Genomic DNA, 24,480 nt, shown 5'->3' on the forward strand with positions numbered 1-24,480 from the left:
GATTCTTACACAGTTAGAGTAATTGACAAATTTTGAACTGCTTTGCATTTTGAATTTCTGCCTTAGTGGACTATTATTGTATCATTTCTTTCCCTCTGATGCCATTTTTAATGAGCTTTTAGTTCAGCTTATTGAGCAAACCATTTACCCCTATACAATAGAATAACAACATTTTCCCTGAGTCAGCAGTGCTGCCTGCTGTGACTTGCTTTTGCTGCAGGTGGCAAAGAGGGGGGGTCTTTTAAGGTCTTTAATTTCTTCATGGTGCAGACTTGATTCTCTAACAGAGCTTGTATACCACAACTGGTTGTTTAATTGCTGGGTTTGGGTTTTTTTGCTGCATAGTTCATTTATCAAAACCTCTCTGATTCTGCTTCCTCCTTGGTCTCTGTGCACTAAAATAGTCCAGTAATTTATCCATGATTTTTCTTTGTATAAGTATCACATAGGCAATCCCTGTGGTCAGAGAAGACAGAGAAAACTCTGAGAACTTAAACCAGTGCAGAGCTTTCATATAAATTTCAGTATTCTTTGGATCACCAAAGGGGAGACACTTTGGGTGTACGAGAGAAGCTGCATTAACTTTCCATTTCTTTGTGCATCCAATGACAACAAGAAGAGACAGAAGTGAAAGATGAGCAGCAAATATCTTTCTGTACTTATTTAAACTGATTTTATCATCTCTAGTTTTATGCTATCACAAAATCTCTTTTTCCTTTCACTTTAAAGGGATGTGTCGGCTTCTGTCTCTTCGAGGTGACAATATGAGGCTTTTAGGAGATGACAGCTCTAATGTAAAAAGGCAGAAGGGTGAAATAAAATGTTTGTAACCCTAGTAGTTTACTTCACCCTCTAATGCTTTGTACACTTTTACCCTTCAGTGGACAACATATGACCTGATTGGTACAATCTTGGTCAAAATTTGAGAGGCTGAATCATTTAGTGTCAAAATTTCTCTTAACTCTGTTTAAAAATGTAGTGAGTATTCCTATGTAAAGTGACCAGATTGTGGCAGGTTTTCTGTCGTGGTACAGCCTGTGCACAGTGTGTTTCCTTGAGACACTTCCTAAGTAATTAAGGCTGGCCATTACCAACTGTTTTTGAAGTAGTATCTAAAGACTTAAAAATAGATTGAGATGCTGTTTTCAAGACCCATTTCTGTACTTCTCTGTTAGAAAGGAGAGAGTGCTTTCCAAAAATCTGACCCTAAGCCCAACAGCTCCTATAATTCCTGCCGCTGCAGCCTCTTCTGTCCTGCTTGGCATTACTGAGACCTGAGTATTTCTGAGAGTTGTTTTGTTAAAGCTTTTGGGGGGTTGTTTGTCTCCTACAGTTGATACCAAATCTCAAGTAACAGAAGACTCTATAAATGTTCTGCAACATGAAAAAAAAAAACAAACCCAAAAAAACCCACAATTAGACAAACCCTAGAAAAACAAAGGATCAAACAGCCACGTGCTTGATGTACTGGCAGCTCATCAGCTGGAGGCAAATGACTCATAGTGAGTATGCTGATCACTCAAAAAAATGGTAGGGAGTCTAAATAAAATGGAACCATGAAATATCTTAATTCAGGGAATTGTTATAGCTGATAGATGCACACTGGTGAGATCCCTTTTGAAAGATTGAGTTTAATAGCTACGGTCAGGGAAGGTGACCTGGAAGCAGAAGAGCAGAGGTTGAGAAGCTTGTGTATCAGGACAATGGAGGACCTGCTTGTTGGAAGATAGAAGAAGAATTTGGTTCAGTTTGCCTGCTAAATCTAGTTTGGAGAAGATACATCAAAGGTCAGTTTCTGAGAAAGGATAGGACCAATTAGATCCGTCAAATCTAGTCTGTTGTTTGGAAAGCTGCTTCTAATCTAGTGCCCTTTCATTCAGGTTAATATTTTCTAAGTAAATGTATGTATGAAAAGGTGATGCCTCCAGCAAAACCCCAAAGCACATTGTTTCACTGTAGTGTTACACACTTCCAACTGTACTTCTTGTCACAGAGGGCATTTTGAGGGGTCTAAGTAGAACAGTGCTTTCTTTTTCTTAACGCAGCACCAATCAAAACTTCTGGATCTCGGTAACAAAGGCTTAAAAATATTAATAGGGCTGAAATACAGCAGCACATGACCAGTACAGCAACCACAGGAGTGGTATCACAGCAGAAAAACAAAAGACAAACAGCTACAGGAAAAAGAGGCACAGGTACTGCTCTGCAGGGGGAGAGTGACTCTGTTTCCAGAAAGAGAAAGTCTACTTAATTGGATAAAAAGAAAAATTAATGTGAGATGAAAGATGATGTTCTCAGAGAGAATTTAGGATGGAATTAGTCAGCTAGACAATGAAGAATAGTTAAGCACAAGATTCTCAAAAACAGTTATGAAAGGACAAACTGACAACAAAGTTTGACTTACGTGGGAAGTTGGGGCATAACTGCAAAAAAAAAAAAAGGGGGGGGGAAATTAAAGAGTTAAAGAGGTCAATTCCTTAAGGTAAATAGCAGAGGAGAATTTGAAAACAGTATTGTTTAGTAGTAAGAAGTTGCTGAAGGAGAGGCACTACCCAGCACAGCAAAATAGGGAGTACTGTGTGACTTTTTAGAGGATTAGAGTATCTAAGAATGGTCAGAGGGTGTAAAATTAGATGTTGTGGTACTCAGTGAGGTAATAGCATTCAGACAAAAGGAAATGCAGTAAGACCAGCTGAAACTTGACCAGTGACATTTGTGGTGAATGCTGAATAACTAAAAATCAGAAATTTAAAATATCAGGATTTAATGTCTTGGAACATTAATATCTGAAGTTGGATTTTCTAGCCATAAAGTTGTGGGAGCCCCAACAGACCTAAGGTTTAAACCAATTAAATCTATTTTCCAGCACTGTGGGATTAGTTACATGTGCAGAAGCAAGGAAATTGCAGATAAATATTCTGATTGCTCACATACTCCGTTTTGGATTTAATGAAAAAACTACCAAAAAAAAATCTAATGAAAAAGGAAGGGCATCATTAATTTTGGCATCTAAAATCAAATGATAAACGATCAGCTGATTAGTGATGTGCATTTTGTTCCTTTAACTTCTTCAGTAATGTGTGAATGTCACATTATATAACACTTAAAATGAATAAACCTGGAAATGAAATAAGTTAGGATGCATCTTTGTGTTCCTCCCCTGACTGGTGGACAACTTGTCTCATTAATCTGTATAGTGGTGTTAATTTAAACAAACAGCATTATTTGTTGAGATTTATGGCTGGAAGACTTCAAGGATCACTGAGAAAATCTTAGGCTGCTTTTTTTTCAGAGCACTGGGATAATTTTTTATGACTCATGGTGGCTGGAACAGGTCCTAAACTCTCATAACTTTTAATGACTGTACAAACTACTGCAGACCCAAATATTCTGACAGAGAATGTGGGCACAATGAAAGATGGTTGGTAATGTGGGCACAGGACAGTGAGGTGTTCTGTCCTGTGCAGATTCCTTCTTGTAACTGCTGTTTAAGCAGCACTGGAGTAGAGATAAAAACTGATAACTACTACCTAAAAATGAAAACCTTTGAGAAAAATAGTGGAAAATACCAAAAACAGATGAAACAGTAAGAGTAACATTCCCACGCCCGTTATACACACTTTTTGAATATCATAAATGTTGGAGCATCTAAGATCTATTTTTAGTAACAACTGAGTATGATTCTGGTTCTAAATGAATTTAAGGAAAACTCAGCTTTGCCTGGCCCTTCTAAAGGGTCTTGGGGTGCATTATTTAATCTCACTGCTGTCTCTGGCAGCTTCCCTGCACCAGCAGCAAAACTGAGGGTGAGAACTTGGTTTTTTTATCCAGCTCAAGACTTGCACATCTGGCACCTAAGGAAGTTTCTTGATGACTGTCAGCTACAAAGATGCAGTATTTGGTCCCACACACATCACCAAGAGCATTAACAGGCTGGGTTTGGTGACACCAGACTTGACTCAAGTAAAAGTTGAGGGATCCTGAGTTTGCAAATAGAGGAACTGATACACAAAGGCTCTGGGAAGGAATAATAATTTAAGAAATTACATTTATATTTTTCTTACTGTTCCTGTTCACATTTAGTTGTGTTTCTGTCTTTCTCTTGCTCTCCTTTAAATCAGTTATGGTTATCTTCATATGAAGGAGGACCAGAATTCCACAGTTGGTTTTGTTTGGTGCAGGTAGCTAGATATGCTGGCATAGAACCAAGTACCTGGAGAGGAGATTATGTCTTTGTTATGTCTTAAACAAAAAAAATTAAGCTCAATTTGAATGTTTTGGGGTTTTATGCTACTTTTGCTTGTTTCTTGCATGCAAATCAGTAAAATATGTATGAAGGGAACCAGAGGTTTGGAATAATTTCTGACATGTGACAATCTCTCTATATTTGATGGACTAAAGGATGGAAAACTGTGCTAGGTTAACAAGTGTGTCACATTTCTTCCATCAAAGTGTTCTGGATCAGCTCTGATAGAGTAGCTAGGAGTGGTTTCTTTTAAGTTTAAGAAAGCCACAAATAGGATATATTTGCAATTCCATATCTAGCACTTTTAGTTTTTAATATAGATTCATGTCCAAATGTGTTTTCATCTAAGCCTTATTAGACAGAGATTGATAATGTTCTGTGTGAATTTTTCATAGGAATTTTCTTGTGCATATGCTCATTCAATGATGCATTTTCATTATGAAACACATAAAGCTTTTTTAAGCAAAAATAAAAGCACAGAAAATCCAAATCAGTTCAATTACACTTGCAGATTAAAATAAAGCTGTAATATATATCTATTGTATTGAAATGCTAACTCTATGAATTTTTGATCTGCTTTAAAAATGTAAATCTTGAATTTGATTAGGTTTGCTCTGGAGTAATCTACACTGAATAAATCTGTCTTCCTTTCATGTGATTTGTCAGTGTTTGTAGTAGGTTTGTACATACAGCTTTCACCATCATTTTCTAGGCAGTAAAAGCAGCCATGCAGAAAAGCCACCCATAAATGTCAGAAAACAGAGATATTTTGTTGCATTCCAAGGGCTTTGAAGGTCAAGTTCAATTCAGTTAGCTCACCCAGCATGAGAGGAGCATGGTATGATGATAGAATGTGTGTTTGGGTAGGATATATATGTTACTGTCCCTCTACTGTTCTATCAGGAAAACAGATCAGTGAGAGATTAAACTTTACTGCTTGGAAGAATTTCTTTTGGAAAACTATCAATTTTTTATGATTTCCTCTAGCTCCTATTGAGATGTTCTGCAGAAATAATGAATCCAAAGAATTTACAGCTTTTATCACAATGGAAATTCACTCCTGATTGTGGCTTTTGGGTGCTGTTCCACTGCAGGTGTCCCATTCAACTGTATGCATTCACAAAATAGCTTTCGGATCATGGATTTTGTTGTAAAGGTGAAATGGTATTTTGTTTCTTTCTGATGAAAACTAGTTCACAGAAAATTATTTTCCTAATTCCTAGAAGTGAGAGGCCAGCACAAAAGGCAGAGTTTTTCCACTGTGGATTTGTCAGAACAGCCAAGGAGTCTGTTCTGCAGATTCCCACCAGGCCTTTCCATGAACTCAGTGCTTTGTGGATACCTCCCCCCTACCCTGCCCCACTTCTTTTTTTTTTTTCTTCTTTTTATAAAGAGAAGACATGATCAATAAAGCTCATAATTAAATTGAGGCCACTACCTTGATCAGTGCTTTTACTGAGTTTCAGTGCCCTGATTTAAGGAGCTCCCTAGTCAACTGAGGGATATGTCATCAGCTGCTTGAGCAGTTTGTGTGAGCAGTCATTATGTTTTGTAGCTATAATGCTGCATATTCTTTTCTATCTGGAGAGTCTCCCTTGTGGCAACTTCTGATAACCTCTTGCACATGTTATCCAAGGGTGAATAATGAACAGACTCCTACCTGTAGAAGCAATAAAATTGTACTGAACAGGCAAGAAATTTCATTTAAGTTCCTGCTGGTTCACAACACTTTCCTGTGATTGTATGAGCAGACGTGAGTAAAGCCGGGGTCAGATCATGCCAGTACTTGAAAGAAAAGTCTCTGCCAAAAATTTTCAGGCCATTTGTCCCTCTCTGTTGGTACAGACACTGCACTGCTCAGTGCAGCCCCTCCTATGAATAAGATTTAAAATGTAGGCCTACCTTCTGTTTTGCTTTGGGATCATAAAATGGTTGGATGTGCTGCTATGAGCATGCAGTGCTTAACATACTTGATCTGCATCCTGGATGAACAGCTCTGTTCTGCAGTGCTGTGATAATAATATGACTGTGAATGTTTACCACAAGAGTGCCTTGCTGGGCTCTGCGTGCCTTCATACAAACACACCCCAAACCCCCACCCGGTTCAGTGTATCTCCTGCAGACGGCACATTGCTCTTGGACCGGAAGGTGGACTTGTTAGGAAGAATGAACCCTGGATACGACCATCCCAGCAAATCCCACATCCTTCACACGCCTCCATCCGCTCAAAGATTTGCCTCCCTGAAGGGTTGTAAGCCACAGAAATAGTTCAAAGTCTACATCTGAATCTTGGCTTTGAAGATCTCTTCAGAGGTGACGCTGCCATGCTGGTGTCCTCCTTTATTTTTTTATTTCCCTTCCCCAAAGCCCCTATTTCTAAGCTTCCAATAAAGAAAGAAGCGTACAGAAAGAAACAAGAATTAAGCTGGGAAAGTGTTTTTTCCACGCTAAAAGTAGGCTGCTCCCAGCTATATGGCAGAAAATTTAAAATTCCCGTTACAAAATAGCTGGTCTCAGCCTGGACTTCTCTGTAATTTGCTTTTTATTGGCTATAAATGATTAAGCCTATTGAAATGTTACTCAATGTGCCAGAAGCAGACAATGCTTGGAGGCATTGAATAATACATTTTGCTTTTCTGATGACGTATGTGGCAGCTATGTATGGATGAAGTAGGCTAGAACAGGTTTATCCGAAGTAAACAGGGAGATTTCCATGTCTGGTGGAAAACAGATTTAGAGCCAAAATGATTTAGAGCCAGATTTACTTGCTTTGTGTAAAAGGCCATCCATGGAGGCTGCTCTTGTCTCCTGCCAACCCAGGACAACATTCCTACAGCTGTGTTGGAGAGTCTCTTGGTTAAGTGTAAAAGAAAAAAAAAAGAAAAGAAAGAAACTACAAAAGATCTCCTGCAGCCTGGCTGAAGTGCATAATCTCTGCTTGAGAACAGCGTTTTTCTAATTGACAGTGGCCCTCCTTTTTGTTTAGGAAGACCAGTTTGTAAAAACTTCTCTTTCTTCTCTCTGAACTTGGACCTTTGCCTGGTGACCATGAGGGAGATCTGTATCTTTTTATATTTAAGAGCAAAGCCAACCATTCAGGCAGACCTTGAAAGAGGCTCCTCACACCAAACAGTGTTTGCATCCCTGCCTCTGGAGTAAAAGGCATTGATCTGCACTGTGTTAGGGTGCACTGGTTGTCAGAGGGTGCCTAACACAAGACTAAAATCAGTAGTGACCACCTGCTTCTGTTTTCCTTTCCGTGCTTGTAAACAGCAGGTGAGCTGCACACACTGGCAGAGAGCATCCAGAGCAACTTTCCAAAAGTGCCGTCCTCCCAAAGAATAGTGTGGGATGAAGCTGGTGAGAAGAGCCAGAGCAAGATTCCTGCCAAGTAACAGACTGGCCAAGATCTCTTTAGTCCTGCAGTGTCGAATGGCCTTCAGAGGGAAACTGCGGCACGGTGTCAGTGTTTGTTCCCTTCAAGTCCAGCCTGGCAGTCAGGGATCTTGACAGAAGAGAATTCAATGCAGAAAGTTTGGGTTTGTCCAGATGGTGGTAGGCAATTACACTTCATTTGTGGGAATTTCTGGTTATGCAGTTTTTTGCTCTGTGGCATAAACTTTCCCCTGCAGGCAGAAGTGAGCTGCAGGCAAACGAAGGTTTCCAGCAAAAGGCATTTTCTTCACAGATGTGCAGCCTGAGAATGTGGGGTTGTTGTGACATTTTATATACTTTCATTTCTTCTGCCCTTAGGCTGCTGTCATGTGTTTAATTTTATTTGTCTGATTATTATTTTCTTTCTTATCTGGAAGTTAGTACTTCCAGAGGTTACATCCCAGTGTAGTATTTACTAAACACACAGGTATGTGATTAACATCCATTCCTCCTGTTGTGTACCGAACACATTAATGGCTTTGCTGCCATGAGCAGAAATTGAGTTTATCTCACTTTTGCTTTAGAAGCTGTCACATTCTCTTTCCTGTGAGTTTTTGAAACAAGAAATTGAGTATTTCTGGTATTTCATTTGAAATAGCAAAGAAATGCAATAGGCTTGTAATAATTACATCTTTTTTTAAAATATGGTGATCTGCAGACCAGAGGTCTGCTGGTATTTTATTGTCTTGTAAGAATCTTTCTTGATGCATTTGTGGAGCTTCTTTTGTTGTTCCTTTTCTACTGGTTTATGCATTTTTAAGTCAATTTCTGGTTGAAAGAATCAACTTTTTGAAAGGAGTTTTTCACAAAAATGTTGGCAGCTGTAGAGTGTCTACAAGAATGCTTGTGAAACCCCCTCAATTAGAGATTCGGTCTTAGGATGTTGCCAATCATGAATCTTTATCCATTTCTGTAGAGGAGAGAGAAACATCATCTAAGTGAGCTCTACCTGGCAGGATAAGAGTTAATACTCACATAAGGGTGTTTTTTTTCCTTTGAACTTTTTCTCAGCAGGTGAAAAATAGCTACAATCAGGTACTACTTCAATAAGTAGTAACAACCAACTGCCAGGTTGAAAGATCACAAATTCTTGTACCAGCAGTTCTATTATAGGGAAGCGGACGTCGGGCTGTGTGTGTGTCTGAAACCTTGCCAAGGTATTGATAAGAAGAGCTGGGCAATAATCCAGCATCAGGAAAGAAAAAAAAAAAATCACCATTTGAGAGCTGTACTGCAGAACCTTCTTTTTTTTTTCCTTTTTAATACTACTTCATCATGTAGAGACTACAGCAGTGTTTGTATAATATGTATCTACAGCTGCTGATGAAGTTCACCCTGTTTGTGAAGGACATCAGTGAATCAGTAACTGCAGTTTTAGATTAAATATTCTTAACAGATCTTACAGAATGGAAAATCAACAAACTTATTTAAAGTGTGCCTTTCTGCCATGGGGATCTTTTAAAATTGCTGGACAGCTTTCAGCTGCAGTATAAAATGAAGTAGCAGACTGGCCAAAGGCATGCCTTGCTCAGAAGTTGAGATTGCCTTGGTGGTGCTGTGACTCTGTGGTTTGTGAAGATTGGAGCTGTGCTGCTGATGTGTTTGTGCCTTGTTGAGTAGAGGCTGTTTGCATGGGGAACCCTAGGCCAGAAGTAGATTCCTAAAGTACGTACAAATTCAGCTTTGAGTGAGCATGAAATGAATAGCAGAAACAGTCACTGTGTAGGATATGGAGAACTCAAAGTGCTGGAAAGCCTGAAGGGATAAGAATATCTCCAGCCAAATAAATGCTCCTTCTTATCAGGCTTCAAGTTTAGGGCAAGAGGGAATAGTGATGCAGAATAATTCCTGAAATCTGGCAATGCTTTGCAGTTTGAAGGGCTCAGAATCACTGGGGCTTTTCAAATGTAGTAACTTCTTATGCACAATAGCATATGGCAGGCCTTCAAAATACTTCAGCAGTTACTCCTTGAAACTTGGAAGTTCTTCATTTCACATAATTTCATATTATTACCTAAATATGTATGCTGTTTCTGATGAGAATGCTCTATGTAATAAAGTTATGTAGTTATGTGAGACTACTAATAGTTTACATATAGGAGGATTATCTCCTGTATAAGGCTTTAAATACAGACTGCTGCTGCCACAGCAATTATTTGGACACTACTGTGCTGATTCCTGTTTTTGTTCATTGCTCAGCTCTTACCCCAGTAAGCCCGAGCACAATCTGCAGATTTTTGGCTTTAATGAAAGACATGTTTGAATAAGTTTTCTTTTGCTGTGCAAAACGCTACGTTGAGCTGCTGTGAACGTAGACCCACCACCACTGCCTTGTGAATCGTGGTGAAAACTGAGTTATGTAATAAGTTTTCAACAAATGACAGCAATAAAAGAAGTACAACGAGCTGTGTTCTTGAGAGCCCTTCAGCTGCCTTAGCTATAAAAAAGGCCAGAGCCCCTGCAGAGAAGGCATGCAAGTAATGTGTCTTCTATTCATGCCTGCTCAAACGTCGTAGTCCTCAAACACAGTCCTTGCTCAGGGTACATTCTTAGAAGAAACACTTTTCAGGATAAAACTCATGTTTCTTTCATTGTAGCCCATCTATCTATTTTTAGGTATGCTGCATTACTTGCCTGCTTCCTCACTGAACTTTATTTTTGCTCTTACTGCTCAGCTTCCTGGCTGCTTATATTCCAGTTTAGCAAAGATGTCCTTTTCCAGAAAAAAAAAATAAGGAATTTTGCTTCAATCTTAATTTTACTGGGTTTTGAACCTGAACCAGATCTTCTAATATCACCCCTACCTGCTTTGTTCTCTTCTCCTGAGATAGAAACACTGACAGCCATCTCCTGTGGAGCCTTTGAACATACTCAGGTTAACTTTCACTTCTGGAGGAGAAGAAAGTAAATCTTCAGCTACTGATTTTATGCAAATGATGTTCGACACACGGCTGTTTCTAGAAGGATCTTTTCTATATAGTCTTACTCCCTCTTTGAAAACTTCTAGGACCCCTGCCTCAGTATCCCTCCAGGAGCCCTGTTAAAGGGAGTTTCAGGACAAAAGAAATAGCTGGAAGGCGTATTTATTTCCAATACCAGTGAAATCAGTAAGATACACTGAACTGGAGTGCTGAAAGAATTTCATTTTATGCTCTGTTGTAATAGAAAGCAGCATTTGAAGGGGATGCTCAAGACTATAAAAGAGAAAATTAAATAAAACTATTTTTTACATATAGTGGCCTACGAAATGAAACAAATTCAGTAAGTGTAGCCATCACTGTTTCCAATTGGTATTATATTGAGTTAAAACCCAAAACCCTGCATCAGCCCTACAATAAAAGTAGTATAATGTGCTGAGATATTAAAAGAGTGATTGAGTTATTCAGTGTGCTCGTAAAGGTAGGTATTGTGAAAATAATACAATATTACTGCGTATTGTGTCATCTAAGAGACACAGAGCCCTCATGTAAGTCTTTACCTTTGACTTGTCCTTCTGAGCGCGGTGTTGCCACGTGTCTATAAAAATAACAGAAAGAATGAATACCGTAAAAAAATCAGTTTCTGAAAAAAAAGGTTCATTTGCAATTACTGTTTTGAGGCATGGAACTTCCCTGGCTCCAAGGGTTCTTTCCTGGAATCTTCCATAATATTGTATTCAGCTTTGTCATTTAACAGATTCAGGCAGCGGTAAAAGAAACACTAAACCTGTGAAAAACCATAGTTCTAGGATAAAAGCTTAGGAGTAGCTTCTGTTGAGTTCTTTGTGATCTTGGGGAAGTTGCTTTCAGCCTCAGTTTATGCATCTGTGAAATGGGTTTTTACTGTTAAACTCACTGGGATGGGCATTTGTTCCTGCTTGTGGAGTGGTTTGACAGTCTCTGCCACATAATACATTCCAAGTGGCAGGGTGGGTGTTGGGCTGGAAAGTAGAATAAAGATGCTTAGTACAGATCTGAGTAAAATTTACAGCTTAAGAAACTATCTTATGCTGAAAATATTTCCTTCCTCCCTCCCTCCTAGACATCTGTATACAACACCAAAAAAGTGTTTGTATCGTATTATTCTATCAGGCATTATTGAACTATAAAAAAAATGATCTTGTCATCTCACACTTCTTAACAGATTATGAAAGAAAAATGACTAAAACTTGTTTGGACTGTCAAGTTCCTGCCAAACTGAAGCTAATGAATCACCCTTGCATTGGTAAATAGCCAAAGCTAGATGATATGAAGGTTATCAGTAATATTAGGGACCATGTTGCCAAATATATATATTTATACCCTTAAAAGTACTGTTATTGTTTTATTTTCATGAGGTTTTTAATTAAATCCTAACCAGCCTAGTAATATGAAACTTCCTGGTTTTATTTTTCAGTTCTTATTTTAACAACATCGATATAAATTGAAGCCTTAGAAGTGTGAGTCATTCTTACTGTTTATTGATTTTGATATACATGCTAGACAGAATGAGCTTGGTGCCTGAGAAATGACTGAAAAAAAACTGAGATGATGTTATTGTGAGAATTGAGTAAAAAGAGTTAAAAGAAACTGTTTCGTTCCAGTGTGTGCCTTTGGCCCAGCTAAGTCCCAGGTGTTGCAGTACATGTACTCTGATCTTGTGTGTCCACTTCTACCACCTTTTTTTCTTTTTTTTTAAACCATGAATGAGCTAGTACTTAGTCTAATTAACACAATTCCTTCACTCTTCTGCTGTAGGATCCTGTATCCATAAGAATGGTAATTTTTTTCTTGCTGCTGTCATCTAGGCTTGTCATGTGCTATAGCAAGTGAAATAAAATGTTTCAAAAGCTAATATACCATGCAAGTCATCCAGCTAAGAAACTCTTTAACATATGTCTTATTGTGCACTCCTCACTGAATATGTTTAGAAGATGTTTATAACCGAATATGTATTTTTTATGTAAATGTTGTCAATATCAAAATATCTACATTAAATTAGCCGGAAAAATATAAAGATTGATTGAGCTTTATGTATTTCCATGTTAGAGAAACAGTTCTTTTGTTAAGAGACTGTTTGCATTCATGAGAACTGAAAATTAAGAAGGAATAAGGCTTGTTTCTGTGCAGACTTGCTAATGAGTGTTGGTTTAGCTCTCCCAAATGGTACAATGTGTAAGTATTTAAAATGTTGATGTGGACAAATTTTGAGACAAATTACAGTTTGTTATTCATCGCTGTATACAGCTTCATACTTCTTTGTCATATCCTAATGTCGTGCAGAATTCCTGGAGTCTCAAATGCTAAATTTTATCAGAGGACCAATAATGAAATCCCTTTATCTGCAGAAAAGAAAATTTTAAAAGAAACACTTAAAGACAGATAGCACCTGGCTTTGGTTTTGTGTATTGCTTTTTGGTTTGTTTGTTTTGTGTGGTTTGTTTTCTTTTTTAAATGAGCAGATAAAAGAGAGAAGAGCTTAAGGGAAACAGATTACTTTTAGAAGTGCCTCTTGGCCACTGAGTAGACTGCCCTACTTGATGCTTAGGAAGGCTAAAATTATGAAAAGTATGTGCTTTTGTGTTTTTCAATATTTTTACAGTGAAATTTATAGAGCCACTGAAATGCCAATTTGCAGTAATCTTTCCTACTTAAAATGCATATTGTTGGATCTCATGCCTTCAACAAAAATTATAGGGGAACTCAATACTTAACACAAACTTCCTTTTTACAAGTTGATAAATAATCATTGTGTTTGCATATGGCAAGATTTTTTATTTTTCCAAAACAATTTTAACAGATGCCGAAATTCCTTTCTGTTGTAAAAATTCATTTCTCTCATTGGAATGTTCTTGTTAGTGCAGATTCTTTCTGGCTGAGCAACACACAAAGAAAATTCTCTGCCGTTTTCCTTTTCAAACAATATTTTCTTACATAAAAAAAAAAACTAAAACCAAAAAAAGGCCACATTTTTTTCTTTCATCTGGTAGTACAGTGTATTTAAAGAGAGGAAATATAAAAATCAAGTGGCATCCTAATGAAGGCCAGGAAATATAGCTACACAATCTGAATTCTTCTCAGGGCAAAGGCTATTTAGAACAGCTCCCTCTGAGAAGCACATAAAGATGATTGCAATGTTTTCAAGTTCAGAACAGATCTGCACAAAATAAAGGAAGTAAAAGGTGGCATTCAATAAACCAAGAAGATGGGATATGTGGAAATGAGGTAGTAGCATCATGCAGGGCAGTAATCCTGCTTCCTGCTGTGGATGTTTTGATTGAAACATGCTCATGTAGTGGAATGAGACTCTAGATCCCCCTTTAAATATTTGCAATATTTTAATTCTGATTTGCAATAAATAATATGACTAATCCGTGCTTCTTCTCATTGCTTTATGATTATCACTTGTGCTGCACATCTTGGCTGCTCTTAGCACTTACAAGGCTCTGATATATAGCTAAATGTTTCTGACTCCATCTGGTACAAAGAGAAGTGACACAGAAGTGCTCCCCAGCCAGTTTATTGCAAGTTAATGTAAATCTGTTATAATGCAGATGATGAAAAGTGCAGTGGCTTCCATGAATTCTGGAAGCTGCGATTGGGTTGTGGCTGCTGCGCTGCCCTCTGAAGATTTGCTGGGTTTAATTTTACATTGCACAGCCATTAGCTGGCTGAGGTTCCTCACTGAATCACGTTGCCACAATACTTCTTCATTCTCCTCTTCCTTTTCTCCTCGCAGTGACCTCATTCACCCAAGTTTTTCATCCCAGTCTCTCATTGCTTTTATCGTATAAATTGTAGCCTCCCAGTACATCGAAACATAAGAGCCGTGCAGTTGACCCCTGTAATGGACTATTTTGTTAACTCTTGTATGGGGGAATACAGTAACATCCCTTCAAATTCACTGTGTGTTCTTTATCATTCTGAACGTGAGCCAGAGTGTGCCCAGGTGGCCAAGAAGGCCAATGACATCCTGGCCTGGCTCAGGAACAGTGTGGCAGCAGGAGCAGGGAAGTGATTCTTCCCCTGTACTCAGCACTGGTGAGGCCACCCCTGGAGTGCTGTGTCCAGTTCTGGGCCCTCAGTTCAGGAAGGACATGGAGGGGCTGGAGCAGGTCCAGAGAACAGCAACGAGGCTGGGGAAGGGACTGGAGCACAAGTGCTGTGAGGAGAGGCTGAGGGAGCTGGGGCTGTTCAGCCTGGAGAAGAGGAGGCTCAGGGGAGACCTCCTCACTCTCTGCAACTCCCTGACAGGAGGGTGTGGCCGGGTGGGAGTCGGGCTCTGCTCCCAGGAATCAGCAGTAGGACAGAGGGCTCGGGCTAAAGCTGTGCCAGGGAGGTTTAGGTTGGATATCAGGAAGAAATTTTTTACAGAGAGCAATCGAACGTTGGAATGGGCTGGCCAGGGAGGGGTGGATTCACTGTCCCTGGAGGTTTTTAAGATAAGACTGGATGTGGCATCAGTGCCACGGGCTGGGAACCACGGTGGCGTTGGATCAAGGGTCGAACTTGATGATTTTGGAGGACTTTTCCAACATGGTCCATTCTATGGTTCTGTGATTCTCACTGTTGTCTTTGGACACTCTGGACACTTCTGTGTCCAGAAACAGAAGCAAAGCATGGCAGCAGTGCCTACAGGCCTTGTGTGTGGGCACAGATTTTGTGTGCTCCTGTTCAGTGAAACTTTGTCTCTGTCTTTCCCAATATGACCTCTGTGTAAATATCGTCATTTCTTCTGTGCTGCATTTTGAATTTTAGTGTCTGCAGACTGTCAAATGAACCTCCAGGCAAAGAACACATTGATCTTACATGGTTGCAGTCAGAGTTCGTCTGCTGTCATGTAAAAAAAAGGGGTCTTAAATGTGCACTGTGCTGCTTAGTCTGATATTTGTAGGTGGGCATCGGGTGATCAGATTCTGTCACCCAGCATTGAGTGTTGTTATACACTTACGTAGACCCTTAGGCAAATAATTATTTCCCCCTCTATTTTCTGTATATTTTACTGTATACAGGGATAGAATTACATTCAGTAGGGTAATTAAACTGTGGCAAATTAGGTAAACCTGGAATGTAATTAAAGTACAGTAAAAACACCTGTAACTGAAAATTGTTTCATTCCCTCAGGGAAAACGTAAAAATAATCTTTGTCATGGAGTGCCGTATCTAGAATCTTTACACATGCCAACTAATGTGTTTTGTCCTTAAGTAATTTGTCTAGAAGTAAATGACCGCAGTATTTTAAAAAATAACTAAAAATTAGGAGAACATCCTAGTTCTTACGAGTTCTTTTCCTGCAGACTGGGCAGTTACCCAAGGAAGAAGTTGTGATCTTTCTGTGGTTACATTCACCAGTCCAACCAAGTGGATAGGTTAGAGGTAGAAGGCAAAGGCTAAATAGATACAGGCTTCGGGTCTGTTACATTATTAACAATGGAGCTCATCTTGTCTGAGATAACAACGCCCCACTTTGTAAATTCATGAACCTGGAATGAAGCAGAATGTGGTGCTGACTTTGCCAACCGTTTATTCTAAAATATTTAAAGTTAGAGTGTGAGTTCTGTTGCATGGAATGATTTAAAATTAATGCATAAAAAGTACAATCAATGAGCACAGTCTTCCCAATAAACTTTGTTTGCTGGTGCTGTAGGTGGTATTTTCCTTTTGTGTATTTGTCATGTCTGGAACACTGATGATTTGGAATGGGGACTTTGGTGTGGATGTTTACGTAAAATCTTAATTCCAAATACAAATAAAATTTAAAGTTGATATACGTTTTTCGGAACTTAAAAAAACGTATATCTTTTTTTTTGGTGAGCAAAACAGACTCATTTCCAACCAGTTCTAAAATAAACTCTCAAACCCCTCTGAAATGCAAATTTATTGAAATAAAATGGTCCAGTCACCTGTCTCCTTGTGCTCCTGCAGCAAGGTGACTGCCAGAGGAATAATTTCACATAAAGCTTTCTCAAGTGTTTTTCCTTCATCCTACAATAGAAGAGATGTATTTTTTTATTAAAACTGACTCTTAATTTTAATAATTTATTTCCTTTCTTCTTTTCATTGCAGAGGAAGTCCATTGTTGCTGTGAGTTTCATTGCAGCTTTCCTCTGCCTGATCATCGTCCGTCTCACAAATGAAGTAACTTTCCCTTTGATCCTAAACTGCTTTGGACAAACCAGTGTCAAGTGGATCCCATTTTCTAATGGCCAAAGGCATCCTCTGAGAACTCACTATGGATATATAAACGTAAAAACACAAGAGGTAAGACTTGGTATCAAGAGCACAGCAAAATGGACCAGTAGACTTCTTTTTTCTCTGATCCCATATAATGCTTTCCTACCAACCTGCCCAGTGTGAAAACTGAAGCCAGCAGTGTTTCTGAGCAGAGTGGTTATTTTAGAAGTGTGCTACCACTGAAATGAAATTTTTTAAAATTTCTATCATGTCTGCAGTGGAGAGAGCAGTGAGCTGGCCTCAAAGTCACACTTGGTTGAGTGAAAACTGATATTTAAACAAGCAAAAACATTTTTCAGATTAATTTCAATTTCAATCCATGTAACTCAAAAGGAGCTTTTCTTGTGTTTGTTGTAATTTTGCCTGGGATTCCCAAGGAAGAAGTAGTTTATTTGTGTTTGTATGGGCATGGAAGAGGAAAAGGGAGGGATTTGTGAAATGAACATATGTGAGTGTAGAAAATGTATAAAGCTAGAAGTTTACTGGATTTTTCTGCACTGACACATGGTAGCTATTTCAAAGCCAGGTATCTATTTCCATTCTGTACTTCAAAATGCATTGACCTGTATCTGCTTCGCAAAATATTTGCTCTGTGTTAAAAATACCTGTGTGATGAAACTAGGTTTACAGGGACAACTGCTTTAAACTGTCTTAGTTGTCAAAATATCTAATGCCACTGGGTTTTGGTGATGGTGGTGCATTTTGCTCAGGCTCTTCCTCTCTCTGTGTAATATTTATAACAGGTGGAAACTTGCAAAATAAGGTTACATAAAAGAGCGACCTCTTTCTAAAAGTTATTTCTGATCAGTCATGAGAAATACTGTCAGACTTCTACTTACTGCTATTTATTTTTCTTTATAAAATTGCAGTTATTAATGAATGAAATTCATTCACACAACAGCTTTTATAGAGAATGAAAATACTTTACCACTTCATGATATTTAGTCCTATAGGTGTATTGGGCAAATTAGTCCTTATTCTACCTTTAGTGGGTTAAATATGAAAATCAGAATGAGAGGGAGGTATAGTTTTTAGGAGGCAGCTTCTTTTAAACTTCTGTAGCTTTTAATTGTTGTCCATGTGAGATGCAGCACTGAGTATTTTGGAGGCCAAAGTACATTATCTACCAAGAACGGACAAGCACTTGAAAGGAAAACTTCTGGGTGTGAAATGTAGTCCCGGGGAAAGGAATGGGAGGTGCTGTTGAGTTCAGAAGGGCTAAAGCTTCATCCAGCATCTTCATCCCTGTAGAAATGAGAGGGCAGTGTGTTCTGCATGTCCCTGGGGTATTGCCACAGTGCACACATGGAATCTGAATGAGGCAGAGCTGCCACGGTCACTTGATCCCTATCGGTCTGAACTGATAACTGGAGAGGAGAGGAGCATACTAATCCATTTTTATCCACCATTGCCTTCATCAGAGGTTAGAAGTAGCTTGTGAGAGCCTTAATTCATTCTTAAATATGATAACACGCTTGGAAGTTCTAACAGTAAATGGAAATGAATGTCCTGAAAGTTGGTGACCGGTATCGATTAGTAAGACATTTGTCTCAATTTAGCTTAGGTCATGAAGGACTCCTTAAACTTGGTAATTTTAATTGTTTTCCCTCTTGTATTTGCAGATTACATTAAATATTTGCTAATTAAAATGATAATGAAGAAGCTGAACATGGCTTGCTTATTGTGAATGCACTGACTTCTGACTTAATTATTCCCCGTGCAAGGGAGGTTTTGTTGTGCTGCCCCTGTACAGAGCTCATGTTCCTAACACACACTCATGACTTTCTCAGACTATGATTTTTGAAACACAGATTGCTTTGTAGAATAAGCATTTGTGCATTATTTGTATTAAAATGGCCAGCAAGTATCAATTGCTCATAGAGATTAAAAACACAGGTTTCTCATTTCTTTATTGTGTCAAATGCATAGAATGTCTGCTCATTTCATAGAATTAAGTGATATTTTTTAGGGGGTTTGTGCTTCTATAGTATGTAAGGTAACAGAAGGTCCACTCCATGAGTGCAGCTAATGCCCCAAACAAATGTGGCCAAGTTTTTTGCAAAATGGGACAAATGCCATCCCATCAGTGGGCAAGGACCAAATGGTGACAAAATGATACAGTAGTGAATTATCAGAAAATAAAGTGATGGAAGGGAAGATAAGGAGAGAAGGTTTTTAAAGACATGAATTTTGGGATTTTCTTTTATCTTTTAATGGCAAAATCCTTCTCCACCTGTTGAATGTGTTCATATTCTCCTGGAGTGTCCTTTGAATCCTATCACCCCTCTGGGTCCTGTGTGTCTTCTGCTGTGTGGTAGCACTTCCTCCTGTTCCTCAACCATGTCCAACAGCCTTCTTCTTTTCTTCATGTTTGTTCTCTGTTCTCCTTTGCCTGTTCCTCTCAGGCTGCAGTCTGAGGTCTGGCTGGAAGCAGCATGCCGAGGCTCTGTAATCCCAACTTGTGATTGTACTTAAATATTACATACACAAGTCAACAACCAGAGTAAATAGGGTAATGTACCACCAACCCAGTCAGTCATCCGATGAGACAGGGAAGTTAGAAAATCTAGATGAACTGCTACTCTGCCCTTCCTGTCCCTCTATTGCATACTTACTTTCTGAAGAAAAAGGAAAACCAAACCAAAGGAAAGAAAAAAACCAAAAGTTTATTCTGTAGGAAAAAAAGTTGAAGTTAGGAGGAGTTAGTTTCTTTTGGGGTAAGGCTGAATGGGATGAGACTTGAAAAACTTTATGAAATGATGGAAAATCAGTTAATTGGAGGTTAAAGCTAAAGTGATCAATCATTTGTAAATGGTGATATGAACATTAGTGTTTATCTCAAGTAAAAAATAGTGATGTGGCTGTTATTAGATATGATCAGAATAATGCTATAAAGACATATTTCAAGGGTGTTTCATGTTTGGTTTGACAGTATAATATTGGGGAATTTTTATTATTAAAAAGTCTGAAAAAAATCCAAGGTTCCTATAACAAGATTGTATGGGAGTATTTAATATAAAATGCAAAGAGAGACATAATTAAGGCTGTACATAATACAGGGCTGTTGCTATGGTTTCCTTGATTTGTAACTATAGCAACAGCTTTGGAAAAACTGACTTTATGTACAGTAAACATACTATATTTGAAATATAAATAGATATGAAGTGTTGTACTATACTGGGCCATTATGTCTAGACAAATCCTAGTTTCACTTTTGAGGTATTTCTGAAACAGATGATTCTTCACCTAGAAAGTTTGCATCCAGGACCTGCCCTCACTCCCCTCAGCAGAAGAGGATCCCACAGCAGCCCTCCACGATGTGATCTCTTTTCCTTGAGATTTGTGGGAGACTATGACTGCCTGTTTTGCAGTATTGCTCTCTTGCTCAGTACAGGAATTTTGACCTTTCAGTGGAAAGGTGGTGTATGAGCAAGATGACCTTTCTGTCCCTTATTTCCTCCACTTTGTGCCCATGGATTTTTGGTGATAGGTCCCATGAAATCCACCTTTAGGAAACGTCATGCCCATCATGTGTTAGTTACTTTTATCCTATTCCTGGTATTTTTTTTTCCATAGAAAATATTAATTTGATACAACTCCACAGTGGTTACCTGATTGAAACCTATTGCCATTTGAGTAAAATTCACCCCGCACTGCAAGCTGATGTAATGATTCTTTTTGTGTATCAAAAATGGGCAAGGAGATAAAAAGAAGCAGGGAGAGAAAATATAACCTTCCTCCTTCTTTCATACCACTCCTACTCTACAAAGAGTTCTGGCAAAATTAATGAACATCATGTATTTAAATTGCAGCATTATGACATCAATTTAAAATCCATTAGCAGTTTGAAACTTTATGCTAGGCAAGTCTAATAGTGCTCTTGGATATTTGATTGTGCTTCCTGAAAGGTGAATATTGAATAGATTTTTATTCTACCATCAGTATTAAAATAATATAGCATTTTCCTACATACGTAAAATCTGAAATATAGCTGCAATATCACTTGAAACATAATTATAAGAAGTATATTCAAGTGCTGAACAAAGATTAAAACCGTTCTTGGAAAAGGGTAAGTTCTGAGATGACCTAAAATCCCTACATTAAACTACAGCTGTGAGATCTAATGGCTTCATCTGAAATGAATTCTGAGGGAGCAAAGAGCCCTTGTGTCATGAACATCGAAGAATCTCACAGCACAGTGATGAGCATGAGATAAAAGGAACATGCATTGTAGTAGTTCAGATTTTTTAAAACCCTGTCCTAACTGAAAAACTCATCAACACACTGTATTAATGTTGAAGAAATAAATTTGGATCATATGATCACATACCATTTTGTCCCATAACCTGAACAGACCTGTATACAAGCATTAATTTCTCACCACTTGTGGCACACACAGCCACATATATGTTTGAATGGACCACCTAAATCTGGTTCCTTTTTCTTCCTTTTTGCCAGAAGTTCTGTGGTAGAACTTGGCTGAAATGAACGGAGGTTTCCACGAGTGAAATATCCCAGATATGAATACAAATAGGAGGAGGCTGCAGGCCTTATACATATTTGTGCAGTCCTTTTTATTATTTTTTTCCATCAGAATAAAATGCATTTAAAAATGACAGCACTTGAAGTTTATAGGAAAACTAACATAACATGCAGAAATGTGATGTGCTCTCTGACTGTAAGATGAGGCACATACCATTTCAACATTAGCAAAAGCATAGTTGTCAACATGTTGGAAGTAATCATAGAATGGATCCATATCAACCCTGAGAGACCACATTCTTACAAAACTTGAACAATTAACTTAAACAATGCATAAGGAAAGTGAAGAATGTGATGAATGTTTTAATATTCGTTTCTTTCCAGATATGGGAAGTAAGAAAAAATTTCAAAAAGACTGAAATTTTTATGTGACATACTAAAAATATGTAAAGCTACAACCATCCTGGGAAGGTTTAAGTTTTTGTCTCTGTTAGTAATGGATTAGAACAACACTGTGAAGAGAAACTTGGAGAATAGCTCTGGGCTTCATGTCAGAACAGAAGGTGCCAGACTGTGAACTTGCACTGTGTGTTCAGCTGACTCCAGAGGTGCTGTTTTCATATTCTTGTTGGGAAAAACTGGGTCCTAGAGAGGCTAAAAAGCTACATGAACTCACTGTGACAGAAAGTTGCTTTAGTATTTAATTTCTGACACATGGATGACTTCTATCCTGTCTTTTCCTTTGGGATCCCATTCGTTGTTACAGCTTAAGAATTCATAGGATATTTTGTTAAGAAAAGGTCATTTGTTTCATAGTGATTTATCATTTATATCTCTTCTGAGACACAGTTTTATATCAGTTGCACAGTTACATCATTTCAGCCTTAGAAATCATGTAATAACAGTAATAATAATGAAAGGACAACTAAACCATATATTCTTCTGAATATTTTTCCGCTTCTGCTTTTTTAATTTTCAGGAGCAACTCTCCTTGTAGGTATTGCAGAAGGATTGGTTAAATAACATTTTAAATGACAATCACATTCTGAGAGACATCCATGCGGTGGGTTGTTGGTTCCTGTCCCCCCCACCCCTCTGTGTTTGCCAACTGTACCAGAGCTCCCATTCCTGGCTCTGGGAGCCATAGGCACCCACTTGGAAAAAAAATTCCTGCCAAAGACTTTAACCACCAAATGAACAACTCCAGGAGCATATCTTATATTATAGAAATAGATCTCAATAAACAAATTATCACCAGTCCCCACTACTCTCTTCCTCTTTCCAGCCCCCGTTTTGCCTGGAAGAAGAGAGAGTGTTTAGAATAAGCTGCAAGGTCCACTTGAAACCACTCAGGCTGTTATGAACCTACAGGAGGGAAGGCAGCACAGATGATGTGTGTCCTCAGTGGAGTAAATCCTGCCAGCTCAGCCATTTTCCCTCTGTATATATGGAATTAGCTTAGGTTTTTAAAGCTGCCCCAACTCTGCTGGTATCTCACGAGGAAAAAGTCAAGTGCCAGGATAAATATATCGAGTATTCTATACAGAGGAATTAAATCTGCTCCACACAGAGCCTCAATGTGATGAGTCAAGCAGTGCTGCCTGTGTGGCAGCTCTGCCTTTTTTTTTTTAAAAAAAAAAAAAGACTAAGGAACTTGAGCAGAGATTACTATCAGCCAGTGAGGTGTGCCATCAAAACTCAATCCCTAAAGAATCTGTGTTGGTAGAAATAAATGTCTGTGATGCAGTCATGGGCTGGATTGATCTGCTGAATGGAGCTTATATGTTATATTGCAAGAGGTGCCTGGGATCAAAGATTTGCCATCCACCTTGGTAATAGGTAATTTACAGAGATTTCTCCCACCTTCTTGAGGATTTTTTTACTGCTGCTGAAGGGAGGTTTACATCAGCTGGTGTTAGCCTCCCTATGAGAAGGTGCTTGTTGTGTTTTCCATGTGAGAAGTGTGAACAATGCCTCTCCAAATGAGAGACACACCACCTGGAAAATTGACTGGAGACCACCTGGAAAACAGAGAAAAAGCTGAGTGTTGCAGTTACCTAGTAAAATTTTGTTTTAGTTAAGTGGCAGATGGACCAGAAAAAGTGAATGGAATATTCTGTGGACTGGTAAAGAAAAGAACAGAGAAGTTTGGTGCAATGGCATTTGAATTATACCAATCCACTGAGGAAGATAGGAAAGATGGGCTCACTCTTGTAACGAGCAGATGAGAGTGAGAATTCTGTTACTATGACAGGATTTCAGCTTTAGTCAATAGTAGTTGCCAAATAAAGGATAGGCTGATTTGTATTAGTGGCAGGCAGGGTGTTTTCTTGGTGTTCCAGTTCATCCACTGGGAGACCAGTGCCCTCTCATTTACATATCTTCCCACTATTGCTGTTTAAAAATTAAGATGCCTTCATCAAAAGAAGCCCAGTGGCACCCTCCTGAGCTTATACCTGTAGTCCTTTTCTCACAGAGACTCAAGGTATCCTTTGCAGCAAGGTGTTGCTACTTTTGGATGTGATGATGGCAGCTAAGGTACACTTTGCACCGGTCTGTAAAATACATCACAGAGTAAAAAGAGCCGGTGAAAATGGAATTTCGCTCCTATAATTGTTTCTGTGCGAGGCCTTTCTGCTGGCTGTGGCAATCAGCGAGTTCAGCTCTTTGAGCTCTTGCCCAGCAGAGCTGTTCTGGCAGAGATGCACAGCACTGAGCTGACCCAAGGCTATTAATAGTTCCCTGCAGGGAAGCAGCGCTCCAGCCACACACGCGCAGGCACATGGACGCGCGTGGGTGCACATGTAAACACAGAGATGGAACTCGCTCGAGGGACAGACTCCTCACACTGACAGTCATGCCAATTACTAGTTAGCTTCAAAGCCACAGCCATCTTCCTTGAAAGCCTCTGCTTTCCAAGTTTGCTCCCGTGGCCATCTGTCATAGCCTGCGTTTGGCAGCTCCGGGTTCTGCTGCGAGGCTCTGTGGATTGACTGCACAGTTTTGTCTTTTTTATTGTTCTCCGAGTGGGGGGGAAAGTTTCTACCACATGAGCCTTTTCTCTTAGGCTCTTTGGTAGATTAAAATGTGAACTTTAAATGCATATTTGAGCTGTTAATCTGCGCT

General features: G+C 38.9%; 1 protein-coding gene across 2 annotated transcripts in view; it reads left to right on the plus strand.

The window, feature by feature from the left end:
* The window catches only part of ST6GALNAC3 (ST6 N-acetylgalactosaminide alpha-2,6-sialyltransferase 3), a 214,936-nt gene that overhangs the window by 81,372 nt on the left and 109,084 nt on the right, over positions 1 to 24,480 (plus strand). Inside the window, exons 1-2 of one of the 2 annotated variants that reach the window (XM_017824951.1) lie at positions 14,970 to 14,983; positions 16,705 to 16,899. Coding sequence is in view for 1 of the 2 variants with exons in the window: in XM_017824950.1 (XP_017680439.1) it covers positions 16,705 to 16,899 (195 nt within the window). In the remaining variant the exon portion in view is untranslated. Of the gene's footprint in view, positions 1 to 14,969; positions 14,984 to 16,704; positions 16,900 to 24,480 lie in introns of those variants that run through there. The other variant, XM_017824950.1, reaches the window with a different exon arrangement.

Source organism: Lepidothrix coronata, unplaced genomic scaffold, assembly GCF_001604755.1.
Source record: "Lepidothrix coronata isolate B3197 unplaced genomic scaffold, Lepidothrix_coronata-1.0 Scaffold114, whole genome shotgun sequence".
NCBI lineage: Eukaryota > Metazoa > Chordata > Aves > Passeriformes > Pipridae > Lepidothrix > Lepidothrix coronata.